The sequence below is a fragment of the Chanos chanos genome, chromosome 12 (genome assembly GCF_902362185.1).
Source record: "Chanos chanos chromosome 12, fChaCha1.1, whole genome shotgun sequence".
Taxonomy (NCBI): Eukaryota; Metazoa; Chordata; class Actinopteri; order Gonorynchiformes; family Chanidae; genus Chanos; species Chanos chanos.
Window position 1 is genome coordinate 4687259 of NC_044506.1, and position 19985 is coordinate 4707243.

General features: G+C 45.0%; 1 protein-coding gene across 4 annotated transcripts in view; it reads right to left on the reverse strand.

The window, feature by feature from the left end:
• septin7a (septin 7a) overlaps positions 1-18727 on the reverse strand; it is a 35778-nt gene extending 17051 nt beyond the window's left edge. For 2 of the 4 annotated variants that reach the window (XM_030788743.1, XM_030788742.1), the window contains exons 1-4: positions 18671-18727; positions 17451-17452; positions 12888-12990; positions 7540-7646 (exon numbers count right to left, since the gene is read on the reverse strand). In XM_030788743.1, the coding sequence (XP_030644603.1) occupies positions 7540-7646; positions 12888-12990; positions 17451-17452; positions 18671-18725 (267 nt within the window). In that variant the 5' untranslated portion in view covers positions 18726-18727. Of the gene's footprint in view, positions 1-7539; positions 7647-12887; positions 12991-13453; positions 13459-17450; positions 17453-17958; positions 17961-18670 lie in introns of all 4 variants that reach the window. The other 2 variants (XM_030788741.1, XM_030788744.1) reach the window with 2 other exon arrangements.
• Positions 18728-19985: the final 1258 nt, after the last annotated feature.

Consider the following 19985-nt stretch of genomic DNA (forward strand, 5'->3'; position numbering starts at 1 on the left):
CCACACATAAAAAGACCTAATCTGATTTAACCGTCTAATATGACCTTAATGTGCAGCTGAACTAGTTTAAGAAGGAAAAAAAAAAAAAAAAAGAGACCCGGTAACAAATTGGCAGTGGATGAAAACTGGGGGGGGCTGGGCCATTACAGGATGACTGAGATTTCAGTGTGTTTGAAGGACGTCTCTTTCATACACACACACACACACACACACACACACACACACACACAGGGGAAGAGAGTGGGGAAGTCCCCATGAATGCTCTCCAGCTCTGGGCACAGGCATGCTGATTAACATGCACCTATGAACTAATTCACTGAAAGGAAATTCACCAAACATTTGCAGGGAATTCAAGGCTGCACTGGGAGCCAAGAGTTAAGCTGCTTCCAGCGAGGCGGAACATTCTATTGGCCGCCACGCAAGGTTCCGAACCAACTATTATGACATCATCGCTCACTCTGTTTCGTTGGCTAATTCCAACGTTGACCCATATGTTACTGTGCCGCGACGTTTGTTTCAATACTGGCATTTCTTCTCTAGGATCCCAATGCCTCTTATGCCTTCAAAAATCAAAGTTCAGCGACAGCGGTTTTGCAACCCTTCCAATATGTTCTGAAACTGGCTCTCCTCCCCACAAATGAGAACTGCGTCCCTGAGTGGTTTAGCTTGCCAGGCCAATCAGCTGCTAAAGCACTGTGTGAAAATGCCTATGTTGAGCTGTGAGAACAGAGAACAGCATTTTCATCAATGTCATGAATCAATAAAAACACATGGTGACTCCGATGAATTTTTTCAATGCGATCATCATCGTTTCATCAGCTCTCTGCGTCCGACGCTGCGTGATGCAGGCAGCGCCCATGGCACAAGTGAATGTGTGTATGAGTGTGTGTGTGTTTGTGTGTTTGTATTCCTGAGAAAGACTGCGTGTATTGACATGTAATCCAGAGAGCTGTGCTATTAGCGAACTATGCCGTGAAACCAGAAAGACACCAGAGGCTTTCGAGCACAACACGAAGCTTCAGCCGATTCAAAATGACAAAAATCAAGCGTTCCCCCCCCCCCCCCCCCCCCCCCCCCCCCCCCCCCCCCCCCCCGACAGCTAATGTCCTCACAGGACAAGGGAAGTGATGAGGGACAGGTTGACCAGTGCGGTTTCTCATTAATCGAAAGGATGCCGTTAACGTGACTGCGAGATAAACCGCGCGACTGATGGAGACACCGCCGCTTCCCCCTTTGCTTCTGAACCCGTCTCCCCTGGCTGCCCCCCCCCCCCCCCCCCAAAAACGCTCCCACTTCCACCGTCAGGCTCAGTCAGCGGCCCGACACTACGCCAACCTGTGTGGGAGGAGCCTCACCTGTCGGTTTTAATTTGTTTGTCTATTTGTTTTTAATGACTTAGTAAAAGGTCGTGAAGTCTCTTTTCTCCACCCCATGCACTGGCACACACACACACATACACACCTCTACACACCCATTTTGATTTTGTCTGGTTTTGGTTTTAATAACTCAGTAAAGTTAAACAAACTCTCACCCTTTTAACTGGTGCACACACCGCTACACTCCCATTCTGGGTGCGATTTAGCTCAAATTCAGTCAAACTGATTGGCAGGTAGCCTTCTGTTTTGATTTGGCTGGTACCGTTCTGTTTTTTTTTCTTTCCCTTTTTTTTTTTTTTTTGTCAAGCACTAAACTGCACACAAGCGCTCAGCTGACGGATGTCTCCATCAGAGGAATTCGCACTCGTACAGCCGAAAACGTCAGAGAGAGAAACACAACCGCCCGTCTTTGTAGCTGAAGTGACTCACTAAACGACAATTCGAAAAGAAAAAGTGGGAGTGACATCTAACCTGTCTGTCTGACTCTGGATATCTGACAACAGCCCTGAAGAGGAATGTAAACTGAAAAACATAAGCACAATAACGACACCGCCAAGCACGCTAATTATACTGCGCGCCAAGAGCCTCCGCAGACGCCACGGCCCAGAATTACGCTTAACGGCGAGAGAAGGGCTACACAGACGCCGTTTGGGAGGTTATATGAAAATACTGCATGACGGGAGATTACTGTGGTAGATGGCGCAGACACCTGAGCTGCTTCAGAGAGGCGGTGTGAGTGGGGAAAGAGTATTTTTGGCAGGGCCAGCGATGTCGATGTTTTATCACTCTCTCAATCAGCACAGGAAGAATGGTGTTTAGAGCTGGAAGCGCCACGCTCCCGACTGGCCAAACACAAAAACAGCTAACGGGCTGTTTATGGCTTTCATCGCCAGTTCGGTCGAACGCGTAGCTACGCTCCGCACGGAAAAGACAGCCGGAAAACTGACTGTCATCACCACGGACATAGAGAGAGAGAGAGAGAGAGAGAGAGAGAGAGAGAGAGAGAGAGAGAGAGGGAGAGAGAGAGAGAGAAATAGAGAGAGAGAGAAAGAGAGGGAGACAGAGAGAGAGAAGGGGGGGAGGAGGAGGAAAAGGAGAGAAAGAGGGAGGTGCTCGAAGGTCACGACAGGAAATTCATTAAAATCTCAAAACATCATCTCTTTGTGAGTGGCTTTAATCTAGCATTGCAATCAAAACGCCTCAACCCTGGAGTTCATCCAAAACCTTAGCAATGACCCTCCCCGTGGGGCACTGGAGAGACTGAGGAATGTGAAGGTCAGTACAAGCGCTGCTGATTCAGTGTTTCGCCAGTCACCTCCGTGTGCTTAATCCAAAAAAGCCGAAGTGTGAGAAGAAGAGATGGGGCACCCTCTCGTTTGGTCGTCCTGATATTTCGCTTATCCTGCCAAACTGAGAGAAGTCTCATTTTTTTTTTTATGTGGTTTACCCTTCCAGAATGTTAACACCGTCTATCAAGCGCTGACTCTGACTCTGTCGCCGCGGCAACAATCAAAACAGCCAATCACAGTCAACAAACCACGTACAGCTAATCACAATCACACCAACCAACTTCAACCAATCAAAAGTGGCATCAACAGGAACCCTTTACTTGTTTTGGGGGGGGGTGCGGTGGGGGTTGAGAGAAAGGAGAAAGTCGGTAAGATGTGAGAACACCATTTCTGTCCACTTCCCTGTCCTTTTCTCCTAAACTTCTTTTTTTTCTCCTCTGCCACAGACTCCTCTCTGGACACACAGAAACAGGAGCTTAAACACAGCTGTCTGCAGGTAATGATACTTAGGCTGGACGCAGTCCATCAGAATAGAATTAAAATCCTCTCCTGTCAGCGCTATCACTTGGCCAGCGACTACGCACACACAGTAGCTCACTCTCTCTCTCTCTCACACACCCACAAAATACACACAGCAACACTCACACACACCAAATACAGACAGCAAACACTCTCTCTTTCTCCCTCTCACTCACATACACACGCAAAATAAACACAGCGACACTGACTCTCTCACACACAGGTGTATACATACAATACACAAAGTAACATGCAAATACTTGGGTGTGCGCTCTCTCATACACACACAAAACACAAAAGAACCAAATCTGTAAAAATGTAGTACAGATTTGTGTACAGCCACTGAAAAAGTATGCTAAACTCTGCAATGGTTTATATGATTTATGAAAACATAAAAAAAAAAAAAAACATACTGAGGTTCTTCCATGGCTCACCTGTTTTTATTCAAATGAGTGTGTGCTGTATAACTGACAGGCAGACAGACCAACAGAGACAGTGACACACTCTGACATTCAGCATGCAGAACATCCATTACCTCACCCACACACACACCCCCACACACACACACACACACAACTGTGCCAGCACGCTCAATCACTGTCATAAACAAAATAATTACTCATTTCAACAAGCACTTACAAGCAATATAGCACACGCATGCACACACACACACACACACAGCCCTGAAAGAGCCTAAGGACTGGGGTTTGTACGGAGTCCAGGCCACACTGCGGCTTGAATGGATTCCTTTTCCAGACCAGAGAGTGTCAGACTAACAGCTCTGCTTCTTCACACAGCCCTCATACAACCATACATCCTCCAAACACCACTCACCAACACCGTCAACTCATACAACCATACATCCTCCAAAACCCAGTCACCAACACCATCAACTCATACAACCATACACCCTCCAAACACCACTCACCAACACCGTCAACTCATACAACCATACATCCTCCAAACACCACTCACCAACACCGTCAACTCAAAGAACCATACATCCTCCAAACACCACTCACCAACACCGTCAACTCATACAACCATACATCCTCCAAACACCACTCACCAACACCGTCAACTCATACAACCATACATCCTCCAAACACCAGTCACCAACACCGTCAACTCATACAACCATACACCCTCCAAACACCACTCACCAACACCGTCAACTCATACAACCATACATCCTCCAAACACCAGTCACCAACACCATCAACTCATACAACCATACATCCTCCAAACACCAGTCACCAACACCATCAACTCATACAACCATACATCCTCCAAGCACCAGTCACCAACACCATCAACTCAAACAACCATACATCCTCCAAGCACCAGTCACCAACACCGTCAACTCATACAACCATACATCCTCCAAACACCAGTCACCAACACCGTCAACTCATACAACCATACATCCTCCAAACACCACTCACCAACACCATCAACTCATACAACCATACACCCTCCAAACACCACTCACCAACACCATCAACTCATACAACCATACATCCTCCAAACACCAGTCACCAACACCGTCAACTCATACAACCATACATCCTCCAAACACCAGCCATCATATCACCAACACCGTCAACTCATACAACCATACACCCTCCAAACACCAGTCACCAACACCATCAACTCATACAACCATACATCCTCCAAACACCAGTCACCAACACCGTCAACTCATACAACCATACATCCTCCAAACACCACTCACCAACACCGTCAACTCATACAACCATACACCCTCCAAACACCACTCACCAACACCATCAACTCAAACAACCATACATCCTCCAAACACCAGCCATCATATCACCAACACCGTCAACTCATACAACCATACACCCTCCAAACACCACTCACCAACACCGTCAACTCATACAAACATACATCCTCCAAACACCACTCACCAACACCGTCAACTCATACAAACATACATCCTCCAAACACCAGCCATCATATCACCAACACCGTCAACTCATACAACCATACACCCTCCAAACACCAGTCACCAACACCATCAACTCATACAACCATACATCCTCCAAACACCAGCCATCATATCACCAACACTGTCAACTCTTCTTCCTCCTCCTCTCCATCCTCAGTATCCAATCAACACACGTGTGGAGTACCACTAGGCAAAAACAGGAAACCTGTGTGTGTGTGTGTGTGTGTGTGTGTGTGTTCAGATGAAGCCCATTTTCACTCACTGAGACTCATACTCGTTACCACACACAAAGTTCATCACTTAGCAAAAAGAAAGGCGTTAAACGGAACATTAGGCAAACAAAAAATCCCAATTTGGCAGTGTTGGTTATGTCGGCGTCGGTGAATGGCAGCTCTCCAACGGGATCGGAGCAGGTTCGCACGATGGGCTCCAGCTGTGAGGTAATCCAGATATGACACTAAGCCATAACAAACGCCCGGGTGCCAGAGGAGCGGAACGCTCAGAGAGGAGCAGAAGATACAATTACATATAAACTGCCTTTGAAACCCTGTCAAGACTGAGGATGAAAGAGGGAAATTAAAGACGTACATCTTGATCAGGACGACTGCCCTCATTTTAGTGGGGGGTGGGGGGCGGGGGGGGGGGGGGCGTCTTGAGACATAGATTATAAATGAAATCATGCTTTCTCGAGGGTTTTGTTCAAAACCAGCATTGGTTCAGGCCGGGGTCAGGTGAAAGTAGTTAGCGTTGTAGCGTGAAGGAGCGGTAGCATGTTCAGATTGAGCCGTCTTTCATTTGGCCTGAGTATTAAATCAGTTTATGAAGACTAGCCGTCTCTTGTGATCAGCAACTTTAAAAAACAAAAAAAAATGACGAGCGTTCATCAAACCCGACGAGAGCGGGAGAAAAGCTTGTCCTCGCATCAAATAACTGTATACATTACTCTCTCGTCTCAAAAGGCCTTTTTGTCTTCGCAGCGATTCGATTTTTACCGCCAATCGTCTCTACCTGCAACTGTAAGGACCTTTGTCCAGTCACAAATGGCAGCTGGTTACCGAGTGGTTTATGGATCAAAACCACATGCATAAACGACCGGCGTGCCATCGGACCAGAGGTGTAACACTACTCTTTCACTACGAGTACAAAGCAACAGAAAGTAATACCCTCTTTTAATTTTTTGCAGCGTTCAGACTTTAGCTGCGTCGCATCGGGTTACGTTAGGTATCGGTGTCGGGACCCGAACGACATGTTGGTGAGGAAAAGTTAAAAATACTTTTCGGTTGTATTGTACTTTTCATGAAGACAGTAGCATACGACTTTATTATTCCAAGTTCCCTAAAACATGTTTATGTCCTGGCTTACATGTTAAACTAAAGCGATACGCATACAAAATGTTGTTTCAAAATTCTTCCTGTTCGAATATTTCTCTTTAGCTTAGGAAAAGGAGTTGTTTTGAAAAACAAATTACATTTTCCCCGAAAATGAACCGAATCTTGCCAAGAAAATTATGAATGCGCTTTCCAAACCATAAATTCTTCCTTCAGAATGAAGTCACGAACTCGTGGATGCATAATGTTTCAGTAAAACCATTTTTCAAAATGCCAAAAGGACCGTTTTTTGCGTTAGGAAGATCAGCCGCGCGGTTTGGACAGACCAAAGCCAAACGCCGATTTAATTCTCCTCGTTGGTCCTGACAAAACTGCAAATCACACAGGCTTAATGCGTCGTATGTAGGGTCAAGCTGTGACGTCAAAGTTTCAAAAACAACCACGAATTTAGCGCACACCTGTGTTAGCCCAGCACCAGGGGAGAGTGACAGTCAGTCCGGCCAATGTCAGACTCTGGTATTTCAAGAGCAAGTCAGAGTACCACTGAACCATATAGCAAAGTTGGACGGATCCTATTAGTACTAACCAAAGTCCACGCGTCACTGGCCCCATAAGTAAACTGTTTTATATTAGAACAATATTGGGTGAAACCACTGCCTTGGCAGAGCAGCAGAAAAAAAAAAAAAAAAATCATAAATGTCGAGTAGAACCATTTGTAAAGCCAACCAAGAACTGGAAACTGCCAGCAAACTCTATACTGCATCAACTTTACTGGACTTAAAGAAACACAGAACAGTTGTTATTTTCCTCTTCCAAAGTTCGGGTTCAACGAACAATTCTCGCAGTCATATGACAGATGGCTTCCAGCTAGGCAGGGAAGAATTTAATTCATCTGGAAAAACTTAAAGAGGGGAGCGATTCCAAAGCCAAAATGTAATTGCTAAGTGAACAGTTCTATTTATCCGTCTACGCTTATTCAAGGCTCTTTTTTTTTGTTTGTTTGTTTTTTTATTATTATTATAAATGTGTTTGTTTGTTTGTGAACATGCTCTCACCTGCACAGTCTTCTTAATTCTGTGAGAAGGTCCAGGGTACTCAGCAGAATACAAGTCTGTGAGAAACAGTGAGTTGATCAACGTTGACTTCCCCAGTCCCGACTCACCTGAGAGAGAGAGAGACAGAGAGAAAGAAAGAGAAAGAGAGGGAGAGAGATGTAAATCTTTGAGAAAGAGAGGAGTCTTTCATGAAAAACTTGTTTGGACCTCATCCAGATTCAGTTACTTCCGATGCCAGAAAAAAAAAACGATGCACCGTAAACCCGGAGCAGAGACACGAATAATGATAAATGTTTGGAATTCCTCACATGTTTCCCTTTTTCTCACATTCCCATAACAGGAAATCAATCTATCGGAGCGACATAACGAGACAGGTTTTTACACGAAGCTCTCAACGTTTTCTAAGAACCGCTTTTTTTTTTTTTTTCTCCTGCCAGATATTTTAAAGGATCAGATACACAGATCAGAAATCTGAGGAATTTGGCTCACAGCTGAGGAGGCAGAATATTTAGCCTTGTCAAAAGTGCTGTTGGCCCAGGTTTCCCTCCAGCTGCAGCCTATACACGACAAGCTGTTTAGAACTGGCCTTTACTGTATTCCTAAGCCGCGCTGTTAGGCCAACATGTTGAAACAGTATGTGAGCTTTTGAACAATTATTAATCTCGTAATTTGCACCCGGCGATTTAACAAAAGTGCTGTTGACATTTTGAGCGTTAAACAGCAGGCCGTGAAAAAAAAGACTTTTTTTTTTCTTTTTTTTTTTTTCCCTGCGGTCGAATCACTTCAGATGATTGTGTTTCTTTGGCTCTTTTTACAGAGCAGTCCCATATGCATGCTGAGGTGGGACGCGGGCCAGCGGCGTGCATGGCTAACGGGGGGGATATCGTGAAGGCTGAGGAGGGCAGAACAAAGGGGGCAGTGTGATGGAGAACAAGCACAAGCTGGCACAGGGCATTCTGGGTCTCACAGCTGACCTTTTACCAGTCGCCAAAGCCCTGCATCACCCAGCGACTGCCAGGGAACAAGAGAACGGGCTACAGATCTCTGCAGGAGGAAAGGAATAGGGAAGGGGAGGGGGAGGGGGAGGGGGGGGGGGGTGTGGAAGGGAAGAGAGGGGAAGAGAGAGAGAGAGAGAGAGAGAGGGAGAGAGAAGAAGGAAAAAAAGAGAGAGATAGAAGCAGAAAAGAAAGCAGCAGGGAAGAAAGAGAGGTTGGAGAAAGAGAGAGAGAGAGAGAGAGAGAGAGAGAGAGAGAAGAAGGGGGGGGGGTATAAAGAGAGAGGCCAACGAGGAAAAAAAAAGAAAACTTCCAAACAAAGGCACACTCTCTCGCGTCAATGGCACCCACTCAACACTCTCTTTCACATCATAAATATTTTCCGAGAGGGCAGAGCAACGCTGACCTCACAAGCACAACGGAAATCTTCTCCCTCTCTCTCTCCATCCACAAGAGGAACACACAGACCTGACAGCAAATCCCTTCATTTTGTCTCCTCCTTTCTCGCTCTCTTTTTTTTTTAAAAAAGAAAGAAGAAGAAGAAACCTATGAATTTGCCAGATTTGTTCTGCTGGCCAAACACGGCCTCTGAAGAGCAGGCTGTGTGACCTCGTGAAAACACGGAGTGAAATACAGCCTGTCTTAAAAATGTCATCGTGAATTAGTGGAACAGTAAAAGTAAAGAGCGAAAGAATGAATGAAAGAAAGTGAGAAAGAAAGAGAAAGAAAGAAATAAAGAGAGAGAGAGAGAGAGATTGGCAGAGCCAAGTCGACACGTTGGGATGCTCTAGTCAGTATCTGCTAAGCAGATTCAGGCCTGGTGGATGGAGAGCCAAGGCTAGGGGAGGCCCCGGGGACTGGGAGGACACGACCGGAGCTTGGAGCGAAGGATGAGGCTTCTCTACTTCAGGGCCGTGAGCACCGAATCCCCGTGCTGAGGATTTGTCTTATTCCGTCGTATGTCCGACCGCGTCGGGTCAAGAACGGTAAAAAGAGAAACGGCAGCGTCCGCCGCGTTCACGAACTTTGGTTTCGTACGTGAGGCGTCGCTATAGCGAAAAGGATATGAAACAAGATGTTTCTGATGCTCTAGTTTTACGGGGTGCGTGCGTAGGAGTTGCAGAGGAGTACGTGTCGAAGGTCGTGTTTTAAGCGAAGATGACATTCACAGGTGGACGTAAACAAGAATGTTCTGGAAAAAAAGAAGAAGAAGAAGAAGAAGAAGGAGAAGAAGAAGAAGAAGGGGCTTTTCCATCAGCACTAATGTTGCTGTTTAAAGAGGCACATGATGAAATGTAGAGTGTAGAGACCAGTGATTACAGGGCAGGGCTATCCGTCTTGTCTGTGACAGAAAACAGGAGATTTCTGGCCCCCCCCCCCCCCCAATCCCTTCTTTTTCCTCTGTGCTGATGGCTGATTAAAAATGCTGGGGGGGTTTTTTCCCCCCCAGTTTTTACATCGAATGCCAGAGAATCAGATTCCCAGCAACTTTTAATCAAGAACTATGCGCTGAGGAAATATGCCTTTTGACGGCAGAACGTTTTAAGAAAGTTCTGGATGCCAAACGTAAAGCAGCTCAAACCATTATCAGTCACAACCTCTGCGCGTTTGTTACAGAACGGCCGAGTGGACTTTCAGCGGACGCATCAAAAGATGGCGACTCCTCTGGCCACAGCTGCAGACAAAGCTTTTGGTAGCCTCCAGATGTGGCGTTCCGTCCGGGTTTTTTTTTTTTTTAAATGGTGAGGACACGCGGCAGAGTGATGAACGGCCGAGTTGAAGGCCTCGTCTCACAGACACAGAGCAGAGAGCTGCCATCTGAGAGCAGGGCCACCCATTGAAAGGCAGTGCAGCTCGGGCCCAGCCAGCCCAGCCAGTGTCCAACACACTTCCTTTAAAGGAAATATCCAGCAGCTGAGCAAACCATGGGGGCTTTACTCAGAGGAACTCCCCACTGCAGGGCAAAACGGGGCGGGGGGGGGTGTCACGGCTTGACTGAGAGTCAGAGAGAGAGAGAGAGAGAGAGAGAGAAGGGGACAGAGAGGGAAAGAAGGAAAGAGAGGGAGAGCAAGAGAATGGCAGAGAGAAGTGAAAGGGTGTGTGTTAGAGGGAGAGAGAGACAGGGAACAGAGAGCGGGAAAGAGAGAAAGGAATGGAGGGAAAGAGAGAGAGAAAGGGGGTGTGAGTGAGTTTTTTAAAGGTTTTAATGACACATGGCACAAATAAGCAAAAGACATGAAAAAAGTTTCACTGTGTGACACAGACAGAGAGAGAGAGGAGAGAGAGAAAGAGAGAGCGAGAGAGACGGAGGGAAAGAGAGGAGGAGGAGGAGAGAGAGAGAGAGAGAGAGCGAGAGAGACGGAGGGAAAGAGAGGAGGAGGAGGAGAGAGAGAGAGAGAGAGAGAGAGAGAGAGAGAGAGGGAGAGGAAATTCTGAGTATAGTGGGCCTGTCATTTTCCATGCAGTTAATTTTTTACCAATTCTTTTTGGATGTAATTCAGAAGTCTAAATATACCAATAATGACTTAACAAGACTCACAGTTAGCCTACAAGTGCAATGTTTACGCGATCTGAAAGTTTGATCTCGCTACGATTTTCCAGCAATCAAAGAGAAGTTAAGCTTCTAAAACGGCCAACTCAAACAAAGCCAGTGCTAATCCTTAATTCTGTGTATTAGACCAAACAGAAAATACACTGAAGGGGAAAAAAAAAAAATCGGAGTCAACTCGGGCTGCAGTAGCCAGGATCAAGGCCGGCCTTTACAAATGTTCCCAAATGCGCTTAATCGCCAGCAAATATTGACTTTTTAAAGTGCGGCACGTCTGCGGGCCCGCTTTCACCTGCCAGTCAACCAGCCAGGTCTGTGAAAAGCTTCTGAAAAAAAAAGAATAGAAAAAGAAAGAAGAAAAAAAAAAAACAGCTCTCTTATCACAGTGAAGAGAGACAGACATTTCCCATTGGCGTCTACAGACTTTATGAGGGGGAGACAGACAGAGTTTTCATGCTGCGAAAACCCTGAGGGTGTGTTTTTTTTTTTTTTTTCCTTACCCTCTTACCCCCTCCCCTCCCTCTCAGAGAGAAGCAAAGACAGTCTGAAGCTCTATCCACAAAAGACTACATGGGCTCACTGCTCCAATTACACTGCAATTCTAATGACACACTGTACACTTAATGGCCATCTAACTGGCATTTCCTGCACTCTGCATACAGGGAGAGAAAAAGAGGGAAAGAGAGAGAGGGAGAGAGAGGGGGGAAACTCCAGGGCGGGAACGCTGAACTCAGACCCAGTCCAGATGAAATTCCAGGCGTTCCCACCGTGTTCCCGGCCTCTGTCCTGCCTTGGGAATGAGTCGGAAGGTGAGGCGGAGCAGAAGGGAACAGGAAGTGAGCTAACACGGGTGTTAATGCTTGTTTCCAGCACAGGTAGCGTGTCGTGTGGAATCTCTGTTTGGGTTTGATGAACCTGCACTGGTGGTGTGGGTGACTTCAGCTTTGGCTGTCAAGGCTACGAGTCAGCTTGCATGAATGGAATGACAGGAAACTTCCCACCCACAAAACCTTGCTACACACACACACACATTCCAAAGTTGGGGGGAAAAAAAACCTGGCTAGGTCGCTCAATACACTGCACATTGGTTTTAACTCCATTCTCTCCGAATGTGGCCCTTTTTTTGGGAGTGAATCGTTCTTCTGGGTGAAAACCGTCGCTAATGTGTTTCGGCAAACAGCTGCCAACTCTGTGAAACCGAATACTGTTCGGGCGCACACAGAGGAGCTGCACACCAACCCCCCCCCCAAAAGATGGATCTGAGCCAGTTGGGTCGATACCTGTTGAAGTACATTAACCGTCCAGGGCTTGAAAAGCTCCATTTGGATGTCATGGCCTGGTTCATGTTTGTTTAAACATTACTTATTCCAGGTGTGGTACATCTGAATGTTACAGCTGGGGGAAAGGGTTTGAGAGCAGAGGGGTTTTTTTCACACCTGTGCTGTGTTCAATGCTCACCCTCACTCTGTAAAAAGATATATCATGAACTACACACTGCAAGGAGGGAAATCCACAGAGGAGAGTTCTTCCCTTAGACAGATGAAAACACAACTCACAAAAAAAAAAAACACCAAATAGCAGGAAAGTTCCGGAGCTATTCCGCTATTGGACGGTTTCGACTATTGGCTCCATTTATTTGGCAAACTGTATTTGGAAATCTTGCTTTGTGGACCCCCCCCCCCCCCTTAAGGTGCAGCAGCAGGCAAACAGTTCAGTCTTTATGTGAGCTCTGGGAAACAGGGACATTTCTATCAGCGAGTTGAAGAAAAAACATGCAATAAAACGGACAGTGAAAAGTCACTCACCCACTACCATTAGAGTGAACTCAAACCCCCTCTTCACAGACTTTCTGTAAACTTGGTTGGGGAGATTGGCAAAGCCCACGTAACCTTCCAAATTCTTCTGCTGCTGTAGAACCGACACCAAAACACAACACAGTCAAGTCAATGTCTTTAGCAACTGGCAGCTCTGGGTTTACACACGAGCGCGTATAAATAAACCGGAGTTAAGCAGGAGTACGAAGCCCCGCTACGAACTCCGTGCCGCTCCGACTCTCAGGATAAGCACGGCGGGATCTGAATTCTAAACAATGGAGCGCACACTGAGTAAATACTGAGGGCCTGAGATCTGCCCCTTATTCATCTCAGCGTTCAACATCGTAACAAAGGCTATAAAGAAATTGACTTTGATGGAATTGTTTTTTTTCTTTCTTCCAAGTTGGTATTTCATAACCATCATGATGTGCCCTCTATCACTGAATTCCGAATTTGACATCTTAAGACTAACTTCATAATTACGCAATCTGGTACGTATTCTATCTGGCTCCTTATAACTGGTTTTAGTCTAGCGCTGCAAAAGACCAGATACTCACTGCTACTTTGGAGAGCGTTCCGATCACATGGAGGGAAGGACGGATGGACGGGAGGCCGGTGAGGGACGGAGGAACATTCAACATCCATCAAGCGTGAACGGAGTCATCCAGGCCGGGAGCAAAAAAAAAACAAAAACAAAAAAAAGGCAACAAAAACAAAAACAGAGAGAGAGAGAGAGAGAGAGAGAGAGAGAAAGAGACATTAGTTAGGGTGCTCAGCAGAATCGTTCTTCCCGATGAGTGCTCTTCTGTAAAAGACACTAGTCAACCAGGCCTCGGGTTAAGAGGCCCGGGCTGTTCTCCTCTACTGTCAGTCAGAATAATAATAACGTCTGTTCAGCTGATGCTGTCCATTGAGATGAGTTTACCAGAGCTGACTGGAGGCTGCACAGGAACCATGGCCTAGTCACTCAAGCCAGACAGAACCAATCATCGGCAAAACCTCTGGGTTTTTCACATCACGTCGACCATCATGCACGTTTCACAACGCTCGTCTATGATGCCCCTTCCCAACACACACACACACACACACACACACACACACACACACACACACACACACACACACACACACACACCTAAGAGTCAAATGTAACGGCAAGGTAGCCAGTCAGTGTCTGTAGCAGTCTCATTATGTACCAGTGAGAATGTGGATCTGACTGGGAGTTCTGCTTTAGTATGCCGTGAGGCTGTCAGACTCACGGCTTTGACTGTAGGTTATTCTACAGAAGAAATGCCAGCAGCGTTTCCCTGCTCCAGAGGGCAGACCGACAGCAACGCTAAACAAAACAAACCCAAAAAATGGCAGGATTATAAAGGCTTTGACTTTAAACACACATGCAGTGTGTCCATTCAGTTTAAGAGAGATGAGATCGCGTTACACACCTCTGTAATGATGAAAACTACGGTCACGCCTTAGGCAAAGAGTGCACTCTCTCAAATAAACATTGTTTTGTTTTGTTTTGTTTGTTTGTTTTGTCACCACAGTGGCTCATAAATGATAAGGTAGAAAGCGCCTGTGTCTGCTGCAGTGACAGATGCTACGTTACCAGGTCTGTATTTATAATGCCTGTTTTTTTCCTAAGGACAAGCCGTCAAAACTGATTATTAAAGAAACCGTGGTTTAGATGATGTGAAGCTGCATACGGTTTGGCTGAGAAATTTTTGGTTTCACTGTGGTCTCCCTACCCATAAACTTAAAAAAAAAATTGGGGTCTTTCCCTGAAAATGACTGAAAATCAAAAACACAATACTGTCTGCTGACACAGCATTAATTATCCCTCATTTTACTGTTTAAAAAAAAAAATCCCCTAAAATGTAAATTCCTGATTGGGAGACATCAGCCGTTGGTTGCAAATGTCACCTAAAACTGCAGACGCTTGATATTTTCAACGTTACTATGCTGAGACAAAGGCAGTTTCTTTCACTGTGACGCTTTGGTGGCAAAGTGAGAATGAGACTTCTAATATGAGCAGTGCATGTGTGATGTTTTTATTCAGCCATCTCTAACAGGCAAAGAAAAAAACGGCAAAACAAGCCACATGAGACGGAAAAAAAACCCCGAGACAGCCATGAATGGCAACCGAACAAAAAGAAGATAAAATTTAAAAAAAAAAAAAACATTTTTAAAAAAGGCACTTCTTCAAAATTGGGGTTCTGCTGAAGTGGATGTCATAACCACAAGGGCCTTATTTTATGAGCAATTTGCATAAAGTGTCTTAAGTTATAATCATTAAGTTTTACATGTGGTCTACCCAAGTCAGCATACAGATTCCCTCCTCCCAAGGACACACACGCTTGCGTGCACGCACACACACACACACAAACACACACACACACACACACTTTGAGAATGCTAGACATTGCACCACTTCCTGCAGATGTTATCAACTTTGTTGCTCTCTTCTTCCTCCACAGCAGACAGTCAGGTACAGGAGAGACAGGAGGAGAGTGTTCAACAGAAAAGAAAGAGAAGAGAGAGAGAGAGAGAGAGAGAGAGTGAGGGAGTGAGAGAAAGAGGGAGAGAGAGAGCGAGCTCTTGATGTTCCATCCACAGAGATAAAAACTCGTGCCAAAGTCGAGCCACTCTGCACATTTTTAGGGAAACTTTGCGACGCATAAATAATTTCTTCGAAAAGCGAGGGAGCCGTGTTCACAGTTATTGCAGGGGCTCCGCCAAAAGGAGAGGGGGGCTGGGAGGGGGAGCCATTCAGACATGTTCCCCACATAGCTTCCCGTAAAGCAAACATTACTGCTGAAAGCATGCTGCTCAAAAAAATAAATAAATACATCGAAAAAAATTATACTATTTCAGCCAGACATCTTCAAAGCCGGCAGGCTAGAAATACCCGGCATACCCCTGTGAAGGTCAAAAGACAGTACTCATGGGTCATGGGTAAGGGTTAGGCTACGTGCCAACCATCTGTGTGAGTGGCAGCTCCATTTGAAGGACCTACTGAATGTTAACCCCTGGGTGCTGATCCTGGATCAGTGTCAAGTTTCGGCTTACAACAGAGACAGACAGGAAACTGTGGAGGTGACGTTAGGACCCAGGTGGGCTATCGAGATGGGTTCTGACACTGATTCATCCCAGGGCTTGATTTGACCCAGCCACAGTAACATAAAGAGAATACACAGATAGTGGCAGTGATAGAGGAGTGGGGTGCAGACACACTACTGAAACCACAGTGCTCTGAACAGCACAGGCGGCTTGTTTTTCTATGTGGCTCAACGGCAGGAAGGAGATGTGGTGGGATGCCTGTCTGCCTGAGGTTGAAGAAAGAAAGAGAAAGACAGATGCAGAAAGAGAGAGAGAGAGAGAGAGAGAGAGAGAGAGCGCATTCTGACAGGGGAGAAAGTTATTGGCTGAAACACATTAGAGGATATGGAGGAAGAATGCTGCTGCTTTAAGCAGGCTGAAAAAAATGACCCGTCCCACGACCTCAAGCACATCCCCTCAGTGTGTGTGCGTGTGTGTGTGTGAGAGAGAGGCTGTTTGGAGTGTGTGTGTGTGTGTGACTGTACAGAGATGTTCAGCTGTCATTTTGAAGCCTGTGGAATTCAGTCGGTCCTGTATGAACTCTCAGGACGGTTCCTGATTAAACGCAGTGACTCTCACAGACTTTTCCCAGCTGTGTCATTGTATTCAGTCGAAACCGGGTTTACATGAGCGAACTCTTGATGCTGACGCACTCACACAGGGGCAAGGCTGACTAAAACACACCTAGGCAACGTCACTTGAATGTCTTACCCACATACAGGTTTCTCTCTTTTAATAGACTGGCTGTGCCACCAATGCGCTTCACACACACTGTCACACACACACACACACACACACACATACCAGCAGACAAGTGTGTGCAAGCCATGTCACAGTATTTGCGCATTTCATGGCTTCGTATCAAGAACATGAGTTCACATCCGGAGAGCTTTGAGAAAATACTGCCTCTGTGGATGATAAACAGCCTTTGACTGTGATCTATCATAGAACAATGACTGACACTCAAAAAAAGCAAACATTATTTCCACACCACGAGGAATGAGGTAGCCACGATCACAGCATGGCGTCAGTTAAAGTGAGGCAACCGTTCAAACCCTTGTTTCTGCTTTTTCAATGCTCAGCAACACACACACACACACACACATACAAACATATACGCGCACACACAGCCAAACAATACACCCATTTACTCTGGGATAATGTAATCACGGTGCATTCCATAGGAGTTGGATTCCATAGGAGTCCAGAGGAAAACATCAGAGGAGACGCCAAACTATCTAACGGGACTATTATATCTCAACAAACTCCGTGAGAGCGAGCTACAGAATCACATGTAGGAATACAGCCAAGCCAGCCTTCGCTGCAAATAACCATGTGATTTCAGCATGATTATAACGAATTGACTTGGCAAAGTAGACAACGGTTCGATTTTTCATCCTACTGGGACCACATGTGATAGCCAAACTAGCGTCTTACGAACCTCGGCATGATGGATACTGCTGAGCCTACTACAGGATCAATACACTATGACAAACGATCAATAGAACGATATTGATCTAGACCGACTGATTAAACCCGATTGTGTTACCAATTTTGCATAACTAGTATAGGTCCGGACAGAACACGGCTATTAGATGGTGTGGCACTTCGTGATACCATACGACGATATACACTTGACGGACAAACCGCTCAATGCTCGCATTGCCCATGGCAACTACAGGGTAGTCCAGCTGTCACAACACGAGAGTGTTCATCATCAGTACAACTGTCTCGTAACAGAACAACCACACCAATGAAAAGACTTTGCCAACGTCGAGACTACAGCCTTTTAATTCAACATCGATAAAGTCTGCTTAAACCTCAACGCAACAGTCAAAGCCACTTGCATGTAGCTGTCTAACTCACTCCCAGCCCAAGTGTGGTATATCACAGACCAAGTTAACCTACACTCTCAAAGGGTACAACCATTGTCGCAATAAATTGTAAAACAAAGTAAGAGTGATACAGCTCATTGTCAGTTTCGCTAGCGACAGGATCGACTTAATCGCAAAAAAAAAAAAAAAACAAAAAAAAAACTGATGCTAGTAATTTTGATGAAGTTATCCAACAGGTTAAAAAAGATGCGCTCTCATCCCGACTGGTGTATGATTCGAGCGGACAAAGGTTGCTACCGAGACAGTGTGAAGAGAGATTGGAAGCTGCACATTTCTTTTTATGTCGAGAACTTTTTTTTTTTTTACTTCCATTCTGCAAGACCTTAACCAGATGAAAAAAAAGAGTAGTTACTTTATGTGTAGCTTGCTACACTGCACCAAACATCGAAGCAGCACCAAATAGTAAGCAAACACTCTGGTTCAATTTAATTCTTTTCAGATCTCGACGATACACAGAGTGAGTAATACTCGTGTTTCTCACGAATATTTAAACCTTAAATAAATGCTAACCCAGGCGAAGGAACAAGAAAATACTGGCAGATGTTTTGTAGTATAGTCTAATTATTGGCTCACTGTAATTATCTTACTAAGCTATGCTAACAGAAAAAAAACACACAGGAAACGCATCTCTCGCGCTAACTTTGAAGCCATTTCTTTTCAAATAAATGTTATCCTTCCATGGAACCACTATCTCTAACGTCAAAAGCCCACTGTAAAAACCTCGAACGACTTAATTATAAATGCACTTAATCAATCACAAACGAAGAGAGAGAGAAGACTCACCCATAATGTTGACGTTCCCAGCCGCCTCAGTAACCGATCTCTCACAGATCGACATTCCCTTTCACCAATTCACGGCAACTCCTCGATTCTCTTCGCAAATCATACGCACATATTCTTGCGTAGTATCAAATGTCACCAATGTGGGCCGACTCAGTCAGAGTGCGTAATGTAACTTTGGTGAATACCAAGGTACCAATGTCTCGCGATATTTCACGAAGCCACACCAAAGAGATTTTTAGGATTCTTTCAAGAGAGGGGACACTAAGTTTGTTCCGAGAAAAGAGCGTAATAGATATGTATTGTATGTGGTACTTCACAAACTAAGTTAAAGACTGGGCACATAATACTGAATATAACCGAGCTGTTCACAACAGTTGATCACTTAGTAAATAATAAAGTAAAATATTCTTACATATGTGCCACAGAAATAAAGCTAGCGTTTTTCTGCTTGTTAAAATGATTTGGTACCCAGAACATAGAGAGGGAGTGAACGTTTTTCTGTGGTCTGCCTTCGGCCACCATCCTTTCCTTCTTGACACTATCATGTATGTTACAATAACGTGAAGCGTTGCCTAATTTATGTCATTTTGAACTCAATCTTCGTTTCAGAAAAACAGCAAAAAGATGTATTCATCAAATATCAATCTTTAACACCCTCCCCACGATAAAGTTAAAAGATTCCCGTAGTATTGAGTCAATACTAAACATTTAAAAAAGTAAGGAAAATCCAAGATATTCGTGAAGTTTCAACTGAAGTTTCAGCCCGACTGTTTATTTCAGATAACGACCTCAGTTAAAGTATACCGGTGAGCATCAAACAATTAAAATAAAAAGATAGTATGAGCAGGAAAAAATTAATTGTGAAATTGTGCCACCTGCTGGCATTAAAGATAACGTCGTCGTGAAAACCCCACACTGAGAAACTAACTTATCACGAATCAGGCATTTTAAGCCTAGAACGCTCATCTTAAAAAAAACAACAACAACAAAAAAACACCTTAATATACTTAAGGTGCGTAATAGATAACCCAAATAACTTCTTTTTGCTGGCAAACCGAACTCCAATCATCTGGGTGCTAATGAATTAACTTGATCAAGAGGAAGCTAGCAGCTGCTTTGACTTCATATTTTAAAACGTTCATTTATGACAGCGAAAATACCTCACTGGTCCAGATGTATTAATATGGTATATCAATAGGCTATGGTATGACGAATACCATAACCCATGACATCCACCTAGCACTGTTTTTCCTGGTTCAGATCCTCATTTTGCGCTGATTAAGAAAAAAAATATATACAGAGAAAGAGAGAGAGA